Source organism: Odocoileus virginianus, chromosome 13 (genome assembly GCF_023699985.2).
Source record: "Odocoileus virginianus isolate 20LAN1187 ecotype Illinois chromosome 13, Ovbor_1.2, whole genome shotgun sequence".
In the NCBI taxonomy this organism is placed as follows: Eukaryota; Metazoa; Chordata; class Mammalia; order Artiodactyla; family Cervidae; genus Odocoileus; species Odocoileus virginianus.
Genome location: NC_069686.1, coordinates 60,375,334 through 60,395,315, shown reverse-complemented (window position 1 = coordinate 60,395,315; position 19,982 = coordinate 60,375,334). Strand labels below are relative to the sequence as shown.

At 41.3% G+C, this 19,982-nt stretch overlaps 1 protein-coding gene across 4 annotated transcripts in view; it reads left to right on the top strand.

The window, feature by feature from the left end:
* C13H2orf76 (chromosome 13 C2orf76 homolog) overlaps positions 1-19,982 on the top strand; it is a 135,531-nt gene that overhangs the window by 18,117 nt on the left and 97,432 nt on the right. For 2 of the 4 annotated variants that reach the window (XM_070476314.1, XM_070476312.1), the window contains exon 2: positions 17,359-17,428. In XM_070476314.1, the coding sequence (XP_070332415.1) occupies positions 17,404-17,428 (25 nt within the window). In that variant the 5' untranslated portion in view covers positions 17,359-17,403. Of the gene's footprint in view, positions 1-17,358; positions 17,429-18,377; positions 18,459-18,695; positions 18,841-19,982 lie in introns of those variants that run through there. The other 2 variants (XM_070476311.1, XM_070476310.1) reach the window with 2 other exon arrangements.

Sequence of the window (19,982 nt, the reverse complement as noted above, 5' to 3'; positions counted from 1 at the left end):
GCTATGGTTTTTCCAGTGGTCATGTATGGATGTGAGAATTGGACTGTGAAGAAAGCTGAGCACCAAAGAATTGATGCTTTTGAACTGTGGTGTTGGAGAAGACTCTTGAGAGTCCCTTAGATTGCAAGGAGATCCAAGCAGTCCATCCTGAAGGAGATAAGTCCTGGGTGTTCATTGGAAGCACTGATGCTGAAGCTGAAACTCCAATACTTTGGCCACCTGATACAAAGAGCTGACTCATTTGAAAAGACCCTGATGCTGGGAAAAATTGAGGGCAGGAGGGGAAGGGGACGACAGAGGATGAGATGGTTGGATGGCATCACTGACACAATGGACATGGGTTTGGGTGGACTCCAGGAGTTGGTGATGGACAGGAAGGCCTGGCGTGCTGCAGTTCATGGGATTGCAAAGAGTCAGACACGACTGAGTGACTAAACTGAACTGAATTGAACATTCTTTAGCATTGCCTTTCTTTGGGATTGGAGTGAAAACTGACCTTTTACAGTCCTGTGGCCACTGCTGAGTTTTCTAAATTTTCTGACATATTGAGTGCAGCACTTTCCACAGCATCATCTTTTAGGATTTGAAATAGCTCAACTGGAATTCTATCACCTCCACCAACTTTGTTGGTAATGATGTTTCTAAGGCCCACTTGACTTTTCATTGCAGGATATCTGGCTCTAGGTGAGTGATCACACCATCATGGTTATCTGGGTCATTAAGATCTTTTTTTGTGTTGTTCTTCTGTATATTTTTGCTACCTCTTCTTAATATGTTCTGCTTCTGTTAGATCCATACCATTTCTGTCCTTTATTGTGCCCATCTTTGCATGAAATGTTCCCTTGGTAGCTCTTATTTGCTTGAAGAGATCTCTAGTCTTTCCCATTCTATTGTTTTCCTCTATTTGCATTAATCACTGAGGAAGGCTTTCTTATTTCTCCTTGCAGTTCTTTGGAACTCTGGGTTCAATTGAATATTTAAATTTCGTTTTCTCCTTTGCCTTTCACTTCTCTTCTTTTCTAAGCTATTTGTAAGGTCTCCTCAGACAACCATTTTGCCTTTTTGCATTTCTTTTTCCTGAGGATGGTTTTGATCACCAACTCCTGTACAATGTTAGGAACCTCTGTTCTAAAGTCTTCTTTAGAATAAATTGAAGAGAGAATGGGAGGTGGGGAATTGGATCAGCAGAGTAAACACACCAGCCCTGTGCTGGGGGCAGACACTATCTTCCAAGGCCATAGGCTATATAGATATCCTGAGAAAAGATAGCTGAGAGCAGAGGCCGCCAGTGCTTCTGCTCAGTAACATATGCAGAAACTTAGACTCATGAAAAATTGTCTCTGGCTAGGAGCCACTCCCAGGTGGCACTGGTGGTAAGGAACCCCCTTGCCAGTGCAGAAGATGTAAGAAATGTGGGTTCGATCCCTGGATCGGGAAGATCCCCTGGAGAAGGGGCAGCCCACTCCAGTGTTCTTGCCTGGAGAATCCCATGGACAGAGGAGCCTAGTGGCTGCAGCCCACGGGGTCACAAAGAGTCAGACACGACTGAAGTGACTTAGCCCGCCCGGCAAGAGCCACTCCTCATTTCTATAGCATCTTCCAGTGAATTTTCCTCTGAGTATGCCACTCTCTCAGCCAGTCTGGTTAATCTACCGACAGGCTGGGACTAAATCAATTCTGTTGACCTCAGACAGCATTTCATTAGGACTACTGTCAATAAGACTCTAAGCCGGAAGGCTAGGGCAACCTGCAGTATCAACCTCTGCCATACCACCAGGGTCCTGAGCAAATTCCAGAAACCACGCATGGGTCTTAGGAAACCAGGGACCTTTCTCTTTAAGTTTCTGTACTGACCTTTCCTCTGGGTGCAAGACATCAATCTAGGTGCAGCAGCTTGTATTAGCCTTGTCACAGACTCTACCCTGGGCAAAAGGCAGGAGTCTAGAGTCTGCCACCCATAGCTGGCCAGTGAGTGAACCCTTGCTAATCTGCTAACGAGGTGGTGTTATTTATCACTTTAGCTTAAGCTGGGGATGGATTTCAAACCATCTTTTCTGTTTGGATGGCTCACTGGGGGAAATTGCCCATAGGGTCTGCTTAAGATAGTTAACCCTCCTGGAAGCTTTCCTGAGTTCCCTAGGTCTGTTTTGGAGAGATTGCTACCTCTAATCTAGTCTGAGATCTTACTCATGTGTGTTCTTAGATCTGTTTTTTGGGGGAGAGGCAAGTGGTCTGGATGTGCACACACATACACACACACTCATGCATACAGTCAGTCACAGGCCTGGAGTGCATTTGGTATCCCTGGAAAAAAATTTCTTTACAGTTTGCAACTGGGACTCACATGGTTCAGAGCGCATAGGTTGTCAGGGCCTCCAGTATGACCCTTGACCTTCTCAACCCAGATGTATCCCTTGGGTTCATATTGTTGCACTTGGGCCTTGTTTTTGGAGGCGCTGCCTGAGGGCCGGCAGTCTGTCTGTCTTGGTTTAGGCTGCCCGCTGGGTGTCATTATCTGGAACACGGCGTGCTGAGCAGCGGCTCTGGGGATGGGGTGGGGAAGACGTCTGGAGGTGTGGACAGATGTCCTGTATGAGAAGCGCAGGAGCTGGGACAGATGCTCTGAGACACTTGTTTTCTTGGTGACAGTGATCACATTGGGGTCAGAGCCATCTGTCAGGGGTGGCAAATTCAGGAGTCAGTTAAATTTAAAGTGCTTATACCAGTCTTGGGGAAGTTTGTCAGGATGTTTTGCTTCATGTGAACTGCTCCGGGGCAGTTCGGAAAGATGGAAGATCGTTAAGGAATGGTCCTTCCCACCCGTATCTCCTGGGGTACAGGTTGTTCTCTCCTCCAGTGGTGAGGTTAATTCCCTCCCTCCACCTGCTCAAAAATGTGTGTGTCATTCCAGGCCCGTGGACACCGCTGGATTTGAGCTTAGCCAAACCATCCGTGAACTGAATCCAGGCATTTAGGGCAACCTCGTTGAACAGAGTGTCCTGCTGAGTCAGTAGCTGTGTCAGGGAGGTGAGGAGCCCGAAACGCAAAGGAATGCCTCTGAATGGAGGCTGTCTCCCTTTGCTAGAGGCTCTAGTTTGCAAAATCGTCAGCCACAGAGACTGGTACCTCAACGAGGTCGTTGGGTTGTGGGAACCAAAGTTATAGGTGTATTGCCGCTTGTTGGACCACTTTTGATGCAGCCATTTGATCTGGGCACCACTCAGGATGCTGCCTTGTAGGTTAAAAGACCATGTAGAGTGTCCATGTGAGGACTGTATCAATCAGGATTCAACTGGAGAAGCAGCAGAACCAGTAGGGACAAAATGCACAGACACAACACACACATGGAATTGACTTACTCCATGGTGGGGAATGGATAAGCAGGTTGGAAATCCAGAGGCCAGCAGTCAGGAAGGGCCCATGAGGAGCAGACTGGACCCCACAGACACCAACTAAGGCTTGTGGTCCCAGGCAGCGGTCAGGAGGGAGGACCCAGGGGAAGGGAGAGCAAATGCAGGCCTCACGGTAGTTTGGACTCTCTGAGCTCAGGGACGCCTACATCCTCCTGTGCTGTGCTTAGTCCAGCTCTTTGCGACCCCATGGACTATACCCCGCCAGGCTTCTCTGTCATGGGGATTCACCAGGCAAGAATACTGGAATGGGTTGCCATGCCTCCCCTCCAGGGGATCTTCCCAACCCATGTATCCAAACCAGGTCTCCTACATTGCAGACAGATTCTTTACTGCCTGAGCCACCAGGAAGTCCTCCTAAAGGGCTTCTAACTGATTAAGTCAGGCCTGCCCAGGAGAATCTCTCTTTTGATTAAGGCCAGCTGATTATGGACTTTAATTGCATCTACAAAATGTATATGCTACAAAATGGTCACTGCCCCCTTCTTCCTCTGACATTCTGGAGAGAATATCCCTTGTGCATTCTGGGGACCATAGCTCAGTGTGGCCACGATGAGCCACCCCAGGCATATACTGTCTCTAGTACCCAAAGAGTGTAGCAAGGTGCTAGGCTTTCTCTTTGGTGGTGGGAGGCTGAGGAAACAGCTGTTCCTTGATCACCAAAGGGCTTGGGCATTGTGAATCCACCCACATAATCCCAGGAAGCTTTACTTGTTGAGTAGGGCCCTGGATTTGGCTGGAAGAGGTGTGGTAATAGCACAGGCAGGACCGTGGAGACAGGTGTCTGACTTGCCAGCCAACAGGACATCTTTTATATGTTGAAAACTTTGAACATCAGTGGGTAGGGCAATTACATGTTGTCTTGACCCACCCAGTGATGACACACAGCAGGGGAGCTTCTCCCACTAGCGTTTCTCTATAGCTCTTCCTCCTGGGGGAGAATCTCCTCTGGCACTGTGGACAGGGAAGTATTAAGGGTCTATAAGCATCATTTGTACAGTCATGTAGAAACACAGCAATACTTTGAGTTGGCCTGAAGCACCCACCTGCTACATCATGTTAGCTTCCCTCTCCCATTGTGAATCTTGTCCAGATTCCGTTAGCTGAATGTGAGTACCTCCTCCTGCACAGGGCCAAGTAGGACAGTGACTTGGATGCCTGTATCCACAGAGCCACAGATATTTGAGTCCCTCCTTTCCTTGGAGTTCTCCAGTATGCTTGGGTGCGTCAGGCCTTCAGTCTCTCTTGGGAGCAGAGAGACCTCAGGCCACCCCTGGTGCCTCTCCTAAAAGCAGATGTCAGGGTAGAGGGCCCAGGGCAGGACCAGAGTTACAAAGGGGCAGAGGAGCTTTGTGCCAGTAAGCGTGCGCGCGTGTGTGCCAAGTCGCTTCAGTTGTGTCCAGCTCTCTGTGACCTCATGGACACAGGCTTCTCTGTCCTACCAGGCTTCTCTGTCTGTGGGATTCTCCAGGCAAGAATGCTGGAGTGGGTTGCCATGCCCTCCTCTAGGGGATCTTCCCGACCCAGGGATTGAACCTGTTTCTCTTACGTCTCCTGCATTGGCGGGCAAGTTCTTTACCACTAGCGCCACCTGGGAAGCCCCACTTATCTTTAGTTTCATATGGCTTGGTGGCTATACACGGCTCAACTTAATGAATTTTTCAGTTACCCAAGAGCTCTGTATCCTCACTGATGACATAATCTGTTTCAGCTCTGAGGACTCTACTCAATAGCTGCAGCCGCATTGCTCCTTATCTGGAGCCAGGGGCTTGTGCTTCACTGTCTCAGTAATATCCCTTCTTCCTCACCCGAGGGAGCGTGAGCAACAACAGAAGGTCCTTGGGCCGTTTGTTTCAGTCCTATCTTTTGCTGCTTGTCCTTTAAGGTTAATTAGCCCTAACATCCATCACTTGGAGAAGCACCTTTGTTACTGGATCCCAGGGAATCTTCTGTGTACCCTAAACCCATGGGACCCTTGTCTTTTCTGTTCCAGAAAGCCATGTTTCTGCCAGCATCCCATCCTTGTCACCTACTGTCAAGAACTGTGAAGAGTCTTGAGATTTTACCCAACTTGGAAGCCAGCACCTCAGCACCTCAGCCTGTCACAGTTTCCTGGATGCTGGCAGAAGACATGGGACTTATGGTTCTGAGACAAAGGACTGTGTATCAGCACAGCCAACAGCATGAGCTCCCCGTCTGTGCCATTGCCTTTTGCCCCATGAGTCCACAGCCTTGGAACCCTGAATTTAGGTAATCCAAATATTGCAGTATTTTCCAAAGAGCTATAGCCAGCCTGCCCAGCCTTAGCCCGGAGGGGGCCGTTGCTTTTGTTACACTGGACAGGAAACACACCCGCCGTCTGTTCTGGGGGAGCATGTCTGTCTTCTGGGCTGTTTGCTCTGTGCACACGCTTGAAAAGAATATTTGAGCTCTGGAGCAGCCAGTGCCTCTGCTCACAGGGTGTGCAGTTGTGTGAGAGCACCATGGAGAGGTGTCTCCAACACACTGTGTAAGGATTGACATTCCCACTGATGATTGTGCATCGGGAAAAATCAAATTTGTATTCCATGTACCTTGTTACACACAGGAAGGACGGCGTGAAATATTTTTTCCAAATGGTTAACTCTTTTTTTTCATTTATTTTTATTAATTGGAGGCTAATTACTTTACAATATTGTAGTGGTTTTTGCCATACATTGACATGAATCAGCCATGGATTTACATGTGTTCCCCATCCTGAACCCCCCTCCCTAACTCTTAAACCCTTTGGAAAACTCAACTGTCCAGAATAGTTAGTTCTTTGAGAGTTTTGTTTTCTTCCTTGAGCAGAGAAACCAGATTATGATTTTGTGTATTTGTCCCAAATCAAAGGTCATAAAGGCAGGTCTGTGGAATTGTAGGTGTTGATTTGTCAGTGAGTGATACAGTCAGGGTAAACAGCAAGAGTTTACTTATTAGAATTGACCATGACTCTTTCTCAGGAAAGGCTAGCTGCTAATGTCATCTTGCTGTGAAGCAGTTACAGAATGAGAATTATTTGCATAATCATCTGATTTAGCTAATATTTGTTGTTGAGTCTCTAAACTATGTCCGACTCTATCGACCCCATGGACTGTAGCCCGCCAGGCTTTTCTGTTCATGGGGCTTCCCAGGCAAGAATAGTGGGATGGGTTACCCTTTCTTTTCCAGGGGATCTTCCCCTCCCAAGGATTGAACCCACGTCTCCTGTATTGGCAGGCAGATTCTTTACCACTGAGCCATCAGGGAAGCCTTAATTTAGCTAATAATTTGTCTTGCACCTTCTGTGTTATCTTAAACATCTAATGTATGAGATTTTATTTTTTTGACCTACCTAAAAAAAGGCTCAGGTCAAAGACTTTAAAGTCTTTCATAAGTTAATACATTGAAAATCTCTTTCTCAAAAGTTTTATGTCACTGAAAGATGAATAAACTGATTTTTCTAATATAGTAGTGTTTTGATTTGAATTATACAACTAAACATTTGGAAGAAAAAGACTAGGAGATTTTCACATGTTTGATTCTCTGATGGACCTGTTCTATAAAGTTATAGCTTATGCTCTTAAAAATTATGCTTTTGAAAATATTTAAGCAAATTTCTGTTAACCTTTTTCTTTTTATTATAATGACCAGTTTTGGTATTTCATTTTTACCAAGGTCTATTTTTAGAATAAAAGTTTGTTCTTCATTTATGAGTTTAAAAATAATTACACTTTTAAAGTAGGCTGGAATAGATTAGAATGGAATTAACATTTTAGGTATAGTCTAAAATAAATGACTTGATTATAATTTGTCATTCTTATCAACTTTAGTTAAATTGGAATTTTATATAAACTTACTAGTTTGCCAAGGTTATGTTCTCTTTAAAAGGTGAACATTTCTCATTCACCTATTTAGCAGTGTGCTAGGTGCTCAGTATTTTTAAGAATAGTATAAAGAATGTAGGTCAATTGTAGTGTGGTGGATGAACCCAGAGCCTGTTATACACAGTGAGGTAAGTCAGAAAGTAAAAAACAAATATCATATATTAATGCAGATACTCATGAACCTGTTTACAGGGAAGGAATGGAGATGCAGATGTAGAGAACGGACTTAGGGACATAGCAGGGGAAGGAGAGTGTAGCATGGGTGGAGAAAGTAGCATTTACATATAAACACTTTGCTGTTGTGCAGTCGCTAAGACGTGTCTGAGCCATTGTGACCCCGTGGACTGCAGCATGCCAGTCTCCTCTGTCCTTCGCTGTCTCCCAGAGTTTGCTCAAGTTCATGCCGATTGAGTCAGTGATGCTGTCTAACCATTTCATCCTCTGCTTCCCCCTTTTCCTTTTGCCTTCAGTCTTTCCCAGCGTCAGGGTCTTTTTCAGTGAGTTGGCTCTTCCCATGAGGTGGCCAAAATATTGGAGTTTCAGCTTCAGCATCAGTCCTTGAAGTGAATATTCAGGACTGATTTCCTTTAGGATTGACTGGTTTGATCTCCTTGAAGTCCAGAGGGCTCTCAAGAGTCTTCCAGCACCACAATTTGAAAGCATCAATTCTTGCACGTACCATATATACACTATCATGTGTAAAATAGATAGCCAGTGGGAATCCATTACATAACACAGGGAGTCCAGCATGGAGCTCTGTGACCTCCTGGAGGGGTGGGATGGGAGCGGGGAGGGAGACACTGTAGGGAGGGTGTGTGTATATAATTATGACAGATTCGCGTTGTTCAGAAGAAACCAACACAACATTGTAAGCAATTATTCTCCAATTAAAAAAAAGGCAGAAACACTAAAGGAAAAAAGAACGTAGGTTTTCTCCCCTCTCCCCTCTTTGGCCTCAAACAACTTCTTCTAGGGGTGAAATCACATGTTTGGGTGATGTTTAGTAGTGCGTTATGTTTATTTTCTTCAGAATCATTTTCATATTGAGTAATTTTCATCTTAGCAGTATTCTTTTTCCTACTTTTATGCCAGTTTAGTTTCCTCATATAAAAGAACAATAAACTATATATCTTCTTTTTATTGATTTGTTTCAAAAGGAAGGCAAATGAACTCTTTGCTGTGTTTTGTTAGTTCCTAAATCTAGAGGAAAATCAAGCACTTAGTGTAATATATGTTTTTTGTATGTGCTTAAGACACTAGTTTTTTGAAAGCTTTACCTTTTTCATATGGGTAAGACAAGTTTTAAAGAAAACTTGGTATTGTGACAATTTTGATTTTACAATACTTAAATTTAGGGGGTAGATATAACTTTACAAAATACATTAGTTTTTCAAAGTGATTCACCTTAGGAATCTTAAATTTCAAGTTACGTACACCCTTTCTCTTTCCTGGTGATTACAGAATCTGAATGCTAGCTGCCTGAGTGGTGAGTGCTTTTCTACGCTTAAAACTTCTGATTCTTTACATGTATGTGTATGGCTGAGTCCCTTCACCTGAAATTATCACAACATTGTTAATCAGCTATACGCCAGTACAGAATAAAAAGTTTTTTACAAAAGCTTCTCTTAAGGACATTTGGATTCTCTTCCATTCTCTGACAAAAAGTGAAGAGCATGCTTTCTTCAAATACTGGAAAGCAATGTGAAAGTGAAAGTTGCTCAGTTGTGTCCAGCTCTTTGCGAGACCATGGACTATACAGTCCATGGCATTCTCCAGGCCAGAATACTGGAGTGGGTAGCCTTTCCCTCCTCCAGGGGATCTTGCCAACCCAGGGATTGAACCCAGGTCTCCCGCATTGCAGGTGGATTCTTTACCAGCTGAGCTGCAGGGAAGCCCAAGAATACTGGAGTGGGCAGCCTATCCCTTCTCCAGCGGATCTTCTCGACCCAGGAATCGAACCGGGGTCTCCTGCATTGCAGGCGGATTCTTTACCAGTTGAGTTATCAGGGAAACCCGGAAAGCACATATCCTTTTTTTTTTTTTAATTGTAATGCAGTCAATCCTTGTTATTCACAGACTGTGTATTTGTGATTTGCCTACTCACTAAAATCTACTTGCAACCCCCAAAGCAATACCCGGGCACTTTCTTGATCATTCTCCAGTCTGCAGGGCTGTGACATATTTGAATCAACAAAATTCACATTGCCAGCTGAGGTGAAACGAGGCAACTTGTTGCCTTCTTGTTTCAGTTCATATTGTAAACAGGTGTCCGCATTGTGCTTCATTTAATGCCATGCTTTTCACATTTTCATGGTTGTTTGTTGGTGATGTCACTTTAAAATGGCCCCCAAATGTCTTGCTGTGTGTGCCTTAGAAAACATGTGTGTTAAGCAAACTTTGTTCAGGCACGACTTGTAATACTCCTGGCTGTGAGTTTACTGTTTATGAATCTACAGTGTAAGTATATATCAAATAAGGTGTCTTTAAACAGAAATGCACATAAAATAAGGTTATGTATTTACCAGTTGCTGAAAATTATGACTAGAGGAAACAGGTATCCCAGATCCTGACTCTGTATTCCCCCCAGAGCAGTGGTCCAGTATTCATGAATTCAGTGTTCAAGACCACTTTACAGACAGCATCCACTGCAAGTAACTGGAATCAGCTGTAGTTATTTTATTTTATTTTATTTTATTTTGTTGAACTGATAGAGATCATCAGTCAAGTATTTTACGCATATGTGTGTTTCATGTGTATGTTAATGCTGGGCTGTGCACTTTGATCTCAGGAGCGCCCTAACGAGTTTCCAGCTCTGTCAGCTCAGAGCTTTGCCTCAGGGAGAGGCACCAGCTCTGGAATGAGAGCCATTGCGTGGTTAGGGAACCTGGCTTGCAGTTTGGCTTGGCTTTCCCTGACCACTCCATGCTGACTTTCCACCTTCCCTTTTCGCGCTGCTGCAGCCTGGGCCATGAAAAAGTAGCTCTGACCTGACCTGTGAGGCTGGCCCAGGAGGGGAGGATACTGGGCTGCATCCGTTCTTGGCTCTGATGGTGCAGGGACGTGGGATGTGGGAGCTCCACATGAGGGTCTTCCTATGTGGGTTTCGTGCTTGCTTTGTTTTTAAGAGTTTTGCTTTGCTATGGTTATGGGTTTTTCTTCCTTATCCCAAACCAGCTTGGTAAGGTACCAGCCAGAGCAGGTTTTTCAGGCAGGGAAGTTTAAAGACCTTCCTAAGCCCTAGACACTGTTACTTTTTAAATCCCCACCCTACTTTGTAGAAAATGGACCTGTATCCTGTATTAAATCTAAGAGTTATATGTAGAGTTGAATTGCTGTTGAAATGTTACTTGTGTTGTAGTTCTTAAATGTTAAATTTGATTTTTTAAAAATTTCATGTTCTAGAGCAGTGAGTTTTTTTCTCCAGATCTCAAGCATTTTCATGGGCCCTGGAAAAAATTCATAGGCACCTGGGTGCTTCTCTAGTGGCTCTGTGGTAAAGAATCCGTCTGTAGTCCAGGAGGTGTGTGTTTGATCCCTGGGTCAGGAAGATCCCCTGGAGGAGGAAATGGCAGCCCGCTCCAGGATTCTTGCCTGGAGAATCCCATGGACAGAGGAGCCTGGTGGGCTACAGTCTGTGGGGTTGCAAAGAGTCGGACACAACTGAGCGACTAAACAACAAGAACTGTGTCTGTGGTGCTGGACTATGTGTCAGGAATTCAGGTGTTCCTTAGCACTGCAGTCAGCCAGACACTGGTGGGGGCTCTGATGTGCCTCGTGACACATACGTTGCCGTGGTACCAAAACAAGCCATAAACGGTTACTGCAGTAAGATGTGTCAGGTGCTGTGGGTGGACAGAGGGCCTCGAGCTGAGTTGGGGCAGAGGAGAAAGTATTGTGATGCTGTCCTGGAGCAGATGGTGCCAGGCCAGGTTTTGGAGGCTGTCTGTGTTGTAAGGTGAAGAGTGGAGGGACAAAGGGAGTTTGCAGAAAAACCGGGGGTGGAAAGGTGTGGCAGGGGCTTGGAAACAGCCTGATGTGTGTGGGAAATTATGGGCTGACATTACTGCCGGGGTATTATGTACAAAGTGGGTTGTGGTGGTGACAGATACCATCAGAGGAGCAGGGAGGGGCTGAGTATGGAACACCTTTTGTGCTTCTTAGACAAGTGTAAACTCGTCCTGGGCATGCGACCTGCTTCTAGGGCCTCTTGACTGCCGAGTAATACTTTCTGGATTTATCAATAGTTGGTATCCTTCAACACATATCAGTAATATAGCTAAGTTTCTGACCTTCTCTGTCCTTTCCAGTATTTGCTAAGTTCTGTTTTGTTTGCCTTTGCTCAGTAAACTCTTTTTTCTTAAAGGAAATAGAAATACCTTAGTTTTAAAAATAACTTTTTGTTGATGTATACCACATATCTCAGAAAAGTGAAAATGTACGTATACAGAGAAATTAACCTAATTTCAAAACACATACTTGTTCTTAAAACATCAAGCAATATTACAAATTTATAAAAGAAGTAGCAGTCTCTTGGATTTCTACCATTCATAGCTGCTTTGAATATTTTGGTCAGTGCTGCTCTAGACCTGTCTCTGATCTTATGCAGACACCATACACCCATGGTTTTCTATCTTATTTTTTCATTCACTAATATTTCATAGCCATCTTTTAAAGTTAATATCCCTGGATTCATTTCACCCTTTAGTGGCTGCAAGGGATTTCATTTCATGGCATGATGTAATTTACTTCATTGATGAACTCAATTGATTCAATTGATGAATTCAGTTACTTCATTGAATTCTAATTTTTATAAACTATTAGAAACACATCAGTGGAAAAAAATCTTCCTTGAATGTACTTCTTTGTATACTTTTCTTCTCTTAAAATAATTTTATTAAAATTAAAATAATCTTAAAATTAATCTTAAAATTTCAAGCATATAAAAATTGTGTAGTATGATAAGGTCCCATATACATCCAGTTTCAGCAGTTACCAGTGTTCTACTTTTTTTTTCAATCTACACATCCATAATTGTTTTTCCTCTGTCAAGAGTATTTGAAAGCAAGTACCAGTCATAATATCATTTTATCTATATACCTCAGTCTTCTAAGTTAGACTCACAAGCATAATAATATTAAATAAACAGAATTAATATTGATTCCTAATATCTTCTAGTATTATGCAGATTAAGATCCATGCATGATCTAAACATTAGTTGATATATCTCTTTTAAGTCTCTTAGTTTATAACCTTCCTCACCTTCTACGTATTGCATGCTAATTATTTGTTGAAGAAAACAAGTCATTTATTTGGTAGAATTTTCCAGTCTGAACTTGGCTGATGACCTCCTTATGGTGTCATTTAACTTGTTCTTGCAGACACTGTCATAACCCCTAAACTGGGAGTTAGATCTAGAGGCTTACTTCATTTGTTAAGTTGGATGACTAAGTTTAGCCCCTGCAGTATCCGTTCTAAAACTGCTCACCAGTCTTTTACCTAATGGTTTTGTCACCCCTTTATGATCACTGCCTACTTTCATTACTACATTAGGGTTTCCAAAATGATGGCCCTTTAGCAACTTTTTATTTTGAGATAATTGCAGAGTCACATGCAGTTATGTGAAATAATACCAGTGATCCTTTCTGCCCCTCATCCAGTTTTCCCTAAGGGTGACATCCCGCTTCAGGGTGGTCTTATATATCAGTCACATCTAGGGAATTGATGTTGATACAATCCATGGACCATATTCACGTTTCACTAGTTTTACATCTTCTGTAGGCATGTGTGCATGTGCATGTGTATTTGGTTTTAGGCAATTTTATCACATGTGTAGATAAGTGTGGATAACACCACAGTCAAGAATTAGAAACTTTCCATCACAAGGATCTCTTCTGTTACCCTTTTATAGCCAGAGCCACCTCCTTCCCTCCTTGCTAACCCCAGGGACGCTAATTATTCTCTGTTTCTATACTGTGTCATTACAAGAATGGCATACAGGACTTCCCTGGTTGTCTCATGGTTAAGAGTCCGTCTTCTGATGCAGAGGGCATGGATTTGATCCCTGGTGTGGGAAGATTTCACGTGCCAGGGGACAGCTAAGCCCGTGTGCCCTACTGCCCATGCTCTGCAACGAGACAAACCACTGCAGTGAGCAGCTGCTCACTGCTGCTGCAGAGGAGCCCGGCTTGCCACAGCTAGGGAAGGCGCATGTGCAGCAGTGAAGACCAGACCCGCCGAAATCAACCAGCCAACCAAAGTCTGCTGTTAAAAACAGCGCTGTATAGTGAACTATGCAGTATGTGACCTGAGATTGATCCTTCTTTTCAATTTAATTTCCTTAAGATCTATCAAAATTGTTATGTGTATTAGTAGTTTTTTCTTTTTTATTACCCAGTGTTTCATGATATGAATAGACCACACTTGGTTTAACTATTCACATGTTGAAGGGTGTTTGGGTTGTTTCCAGTTTTGGCGTATTAAACATGGATATACTATGAGCATTTATATATAGGTTTTTTTAATGTGAACATAAGTTTTCATTTTTCTGGCATAAATGCTCAAGAGTCCATTTGCTAGGTCATGATAAGCATATGTTTAGTTTTATAATAAATTATCATATTCTCTTCCAGAGTGGCTGTACTATTTTGCATTTCCATCAGTAGTGAATGAAAGATTAGTTTCTCTGTACCCTCACCAATATTTGGTGTTATCATTGTTTTTATTTTAGCCATTTTGATATTTATGTAAATCATAATTTTTAAATTCTGTCATTCCTTCGGTGCTTTTTAGCTGTCATTCTTCTTTAAAGAAGAAACTTTTCATCAGCTATTTGGTAATCTTGAAATACAAACTGTGTAAGAATCTGATTATTTTTCTCATTTTCAATGCCCTGTTCTCTACCTTGGTAAGCCAGTTTTCAGGAAAACAAATAAGTGCCCCTTTGGCTTCCAGAGTGAGTAATTGACTTAAAAAAGTATCATTATAAACTCATGGATTCTTAAATATTTGATGTGATTGTCTTCTCTGGGTAAATTAGTAGAAGGAAAATTGTCATGTCAAAAGGTAGGCAAATTTAAAATTTTGGTATCAGTTATCCCACTCCTCTCCAGAAAGTCTATCATTTAATGTTCTTGGCAAGAGTATGTAAAATATTTATTTTTCTATATCCTTGGCAACGCTGGTGTGGCCAGTTTTTAATTTAAATGTATTTTAACAATCTGTGGCTAATCAGTTTCTTACTGTTTCTATTTTTCAGTTCTATAGTTACCAGTAATATTGACTTAAAAATTTAGCCTATTGCTCATTGATTACCTTTATCCATGTTTCTATCAAGACATTTGTCTTATAATTGTTTTTTTTTTTTTTGCTATATCTGTCAACCTTTTCCTTGGTGGTTGTTGATTTTTATTTCCTTAGAAAGGTCTTTTCTACCTTAAGATTATAAAAGTTTATACCCATTTTTTGATGCCTTCCTGTGATTTTATAATTTAAATATTTGTTCTACATATAGTTTATTTTGTATAAGATATGAAATAAGGATCCAGAATTACCTTTTTCTAAATGTCTGACCAGTTTTCCTAATGCCATTGATTAAGGTATCTTTTCCCCACAAATGTGAAATGCCATTTTTATACTAAATTCTTGAATCTTGAGTCTTTTCTGAGTTTTCTGTTCTCTTCTACTGATTTGTCAGTCTTCAGTGTCACGTAGTTTATGGTACTGCTGGTCTCTCTGTCTCTCTTTTTTTTTCTTTTATGACTTTGCTAAGTTCACAAGCATTTTCTTATAGATTAGAAATACTTGTTTTAAATCCAGACCACCGTGTTATATTTTGATGGGGATTTTATTTAATTTATAGATTAATTTAGGGAGAATTATTTCTTTACAACTCTGAGCTTTCATAGTTCAGAGCATGGTCTGTCATTTCATTTATTCACATCTTTTTTCTTGTTTTTGAATATGTTTTGTTAATTTACCTCTAAATTATTGCTTTTGGTTTCTCTGTCCCTCCATTTGAAGGATACCTTTTAAACTTGATCAGATTCGTTTTTTAAAAGTAGGTCAAACCTTCTGGGAAAATATCACATTTATAATTTGTAATACTCGCATTCCAAGCTGTCTCTTCAGTATGTCTGCCTCCCTAAACTAACAACCTATTTTTCCCACAGTCCTTGAGACAAATTAAATAATGGCCTCATTCTAATAGTAGCTAATATGGCTTAGTTACTAAGTATAAATTACTACAAATTTCTGATGAAGATGACAATACATTGTTAATCAAATTAGACAGTAATGCACATTTGGAGTTCTAAGCTGAAAACTTCAGCTATTTAAGTACAGCGCATGGGGCAGCTTTTTTTTGAGTGGGAAAAACAAGCCTACAATTATAAAAGTTTCATAAGGCATACATGCGCTAGCTTGCTTGGCCTCTTTCTTTTTTTTTTTTTTTTTTGCTTGGCCTCTTTCATTAGTCCATTTACATCATTTATTTCATTGCACCTGGGAATCTTGTATCTTTGTTTGCTGCCTACATGAGCTGTCTTTATGCCCAAACTTGTTTAATCCCAAGTAGACCTTTGATAAAAGCAGCTACTATTTATTGAGATCCAACTATGTGTTGGGGCTGAGAAGTAGAGTCAATAATTAAGTTTGATCTGTCCAGCTCTGAACTCTTTAGGAATTTGGACTTCACTGTAGGGCTTCCGTGTGTGTGTGTGTGTGTGTGTGTGTGTGTGTACTGCATTATAGGGCTTCCGTGTGTGTGGTGTGTTTTGGAGAGCTTCTTTGTTGTTTTGGGGGCTAGGTGAGAGGAGGAAGAAATTGGTCATAATTTTCACAAACCTGTTAACACTGCCTCTAAAATACGGATGCTTTTTTTCCTTTTTTTAAAATTTACTTATGTATTTATTTGGTTGCTTCGGGTCCTAGTTGCAGCGTGCAGGATCTTCATTGTGGTGGGGGCTCTCCAGTTGTGGCTTGCAGGCTCCAGAGTGCGTGGGCTCAGTGATTGCAGCACTTAGCTGCTCCTCGGCATGTGGGGTCTTAGTTCCCCCACCAGGGATCACACTTGCGTCCCCTGCATTGCAAGGAATTCTTGCAATGGATTGTTAATCACTAGACCACAGGGGAAGTTCCTAGAGTCTTTTATGGTATCCCTTTCTTGAGAGAGATTCTTTATTAGGTATCTCAGTAAATTATAAATTGTAATTTTGTAGATATCTTGCTAAACTGCCATTATTTGGTAAGTTTTAGGGTCAGAATTTTGGGGAAGCCCTGTAAAACCAGATTTAATAACAAATAGTGTAACAGCTAATAATGGAATTTCCAAAGATTTAATTTAAGCTCTCAAGCCACAAAATAAGATTATACAATGAATCCTTTATTTTAGAGGAAAAATACTGTTTTTAATTCAAGACCATTTAATTCAAACTATTTGTTTAATTATAATAGTACACTATAATCACAGATTATTTTATGCATTAAAACAGCTTGAACCTTTGCTTTTCACACATAATGTGGTGTATATTCTCTCAAACTTGGTGAAATATTTGCGTGTTTTGTGATTCAAAGAAACTTTCCAGATCAAATGAGTGTGGCTTCTTTGTGTATATTATGAAATACTATGTAATATTATGAAATAGTCCAGGCACACTAAAGGGCTTAAAGAATAGTAGCTATACTGTCCCTATACTTAACATCCTGCTTAAGATATAAAATGCAACCAGTATGATGGAAACACCTGTTTTACTTCTCCCTGGTTGCACAATCCTTTCTTTGCTCCAAGAATTATCTCTTTTTCAACCTAATAAAACCTATGTTTTTGAATTTTGTGTAAATGATGTGTTATTCTGATGCTTTTGTGACTTGCTTTTTTTGCATTCACCATACTATTTCTGAGATTTCATCTGTGTTGATGTGCATGGTTCAAGTTCATTCATTCTCACTGCTTGAAGTATTTTGTTGAATGAAAGTACCATAATTATCTGTTCTCCTGCTGATGGATATTTAGTTGTTTCCAGTTTTTGCAATTAACAAAAAATGTTGATATTGATGTTCTTTTACAGTTCTCCTTGTGCACGCATGTGAGAGATTCCCAAGAGTACCTACACATGAATGACATTGCTGGATTGAAAGGTATATGAATCTTCAGCTGTACTAAATATTGCCCAGTTGTCTCCAGAAGTAGAATCCATTTGGATGCCCACCTTAACTGATTAAACTCTCATTGTTCTGCACTCTTGCCAACAGTAGGTACTGTCAGGCTTTTTCATTTGTCAGTTTGATGAGTAATATATAGCCCATTGTTATTTTGAATTTCTCTGATTACTGGTGAGGTGTTGGACATCTTATTTTATCTTATTAGCATTACAGGTATTTTTTTTTTTTTAGTACTTGTGTATTATGGCTGAAAGTTATATGCAAAGTTGAAAGCATGAAGTAGATGCTGCTAATTAGAAATGTACCATAATTTTATTTTTAAAACATTGGCAACTTTGCATATTTTTTGGAGGAAATTATTTGGGGTGTTTTTTTTAAACAGTATATTATATATTAGATCATGAAATTTGGAATTAAATTGGTGCCTGAATCCTGGCTCCATTTTTTTATGACCTTGGGCATTTAGTGCAATGAATTTTTCCTCATCTTAAAATAAGTATGGTTTGGTAATAGAATTAAATCTGATAACATTAACACTGGCATGTAGGACTGTTACATAGTTTAGGGTGAAATAACCATATTCAAATTAAACATATTCAAATAGTGTGGACAGTGAGTGATACTATGCAGCTAAGTTGCTTAAGTTGTGTCCAACTCTTTGCAGTCCTATGGATGCTAGCCTACCAGGCTTCTCTGTCCATGGGATTTTCTAGGTAAGGACACTGGAGTGGGTTACCATGCCTTCCTCCAGGGGATCTTCCCAACCCATGGATGGAACCCTGAATCTCTTTCGTCTCTTGCATCGTCAGGTGAATTCTTCACCACCAGCACCACCTGGGAAGCCTGGGTAATACTGTGACACATGATTAAATCAGTTCTGAAATAACCCAATAGTTGATGCTAATGTAAGTGAACTTCCTCTCAGGGCCGAATGAGACTGCTGGTGCAGCACACCAGAGCGGTAACGTGTGCATCCCCACTCCTCCACGTACACCCACACTTCTGGGTCGGTGTTCGTCATCTGCACCTTGTCAGTCTTCTGCCTGTCAGAACATCAGTGACTGTGGTTAAGCTGTCCAGGATCACAGTGGGTGGGTGGGAGCGACCTTGGGACCCTTGGTTGTCTGGAAACTCTGTCGTTAACTGTGTAGTGTGGGAGAGACGGGCTGGGTGCCTGAGAGCTGATGGAGGAAACGCAGGCTGGTGGATAATTATGAGTTGATGTTATTATCCCTTGCCACAGGAATTTCTGCACATGGCTTCCGAAGATGTGACCATTACAGTTCGCCTCATTCGTTCATTTGAGCATCGCAATTTCAGACCTGTAGTATATCATGGAGTTCATTTGGACCAAACTGTAAAGGATTTTATAGTATTTCTAAAGCAAGGTATGAGATGTCTCAGCCACTTTTTTTTTTTTAGTGTTTCAAAAAGGAGTAGTTGAGTATTAGAGTGAAGTAATCTTTTAAAAGCACTTTGAAAGATATTAATCTGTGTTCTAAGCCAAAAGTGAGGCTTGCTCCTGCTCTGGGCCTTGTTATCAGCAGCAGTATCTCTCCAAGGCTTATTTCGCAACAGGTGTGCCTTCCTCAGGGGTTGTCATTATCATGTTTGACTTCTTTTTTTTTTTTTTAATTAAAAAGAACTTAAGATCTCCGATTGCTCATGACAAATGGCTTCATTTTTTGGAGGCTCGTTAACAAGAGAAGGTAGTGTTACCTGGCTGAGCAGAGGGCATCCTGGGGAGCATGACAGAAAGGTAGCAGGCCTCTGTCTGTGCAGCCAGGAGATGATGAGCGCATCTGGTCATGTGGGCACAGAGTGATGACCGCCTCACTGGTGTAGTGTATCATTCCAAGCTCGGCATACCTCAGGTGTGAATGTAGTTTTCATTTAGATAGGTCCTTGGTGGGTTTCTATCGTCTGGTCTTAATTACAGAAGTGTTCCAATCATCAACATTCGATGCTTTTATTGCTTTAATTGAATTGCAATTTATATTTGGTGTAATGTACAGATCTTAGTGTACAGTTCTGTGAATTTTGGCAGATGTTGCACTTTATATCCAACTTAATTTTTTTCAGCTGACATAATTTGAGACAGAGAAGTTGTGAAAACTCCTAAAAGCCCTTCACACAGGTTTCCCAAATGTCAACATTTTGTTATATTTATTTTTCTCTCTCCTCCTCCTCCCCAATTCGTTTCTTACTCTTGCACTTCATTTTGCTCTCTGAACCATTTACAAGTGTGTTGCAGACATTATTCCCTTTTACCTCTAAATATTTCAGTGTGTATTTTCCAAAAACAGGGAATTTGCTTATATAACTGTAGTCCCAGTAATGAAAATCAGAAACTTAACATTGAAACAGTGCTATCTCTTCAAGAAAACTAGAGATACCAAGGGAACATTTCATGCAAAGATGGGCTCAATAAAGGACAGATATGGTATGGACCTAACAGAAGCAGAAGATATTAAGAAGAGGTGGCAAGAGTACACAGAAGAACTGTACAAAAAAGATCTTCACAACCCAG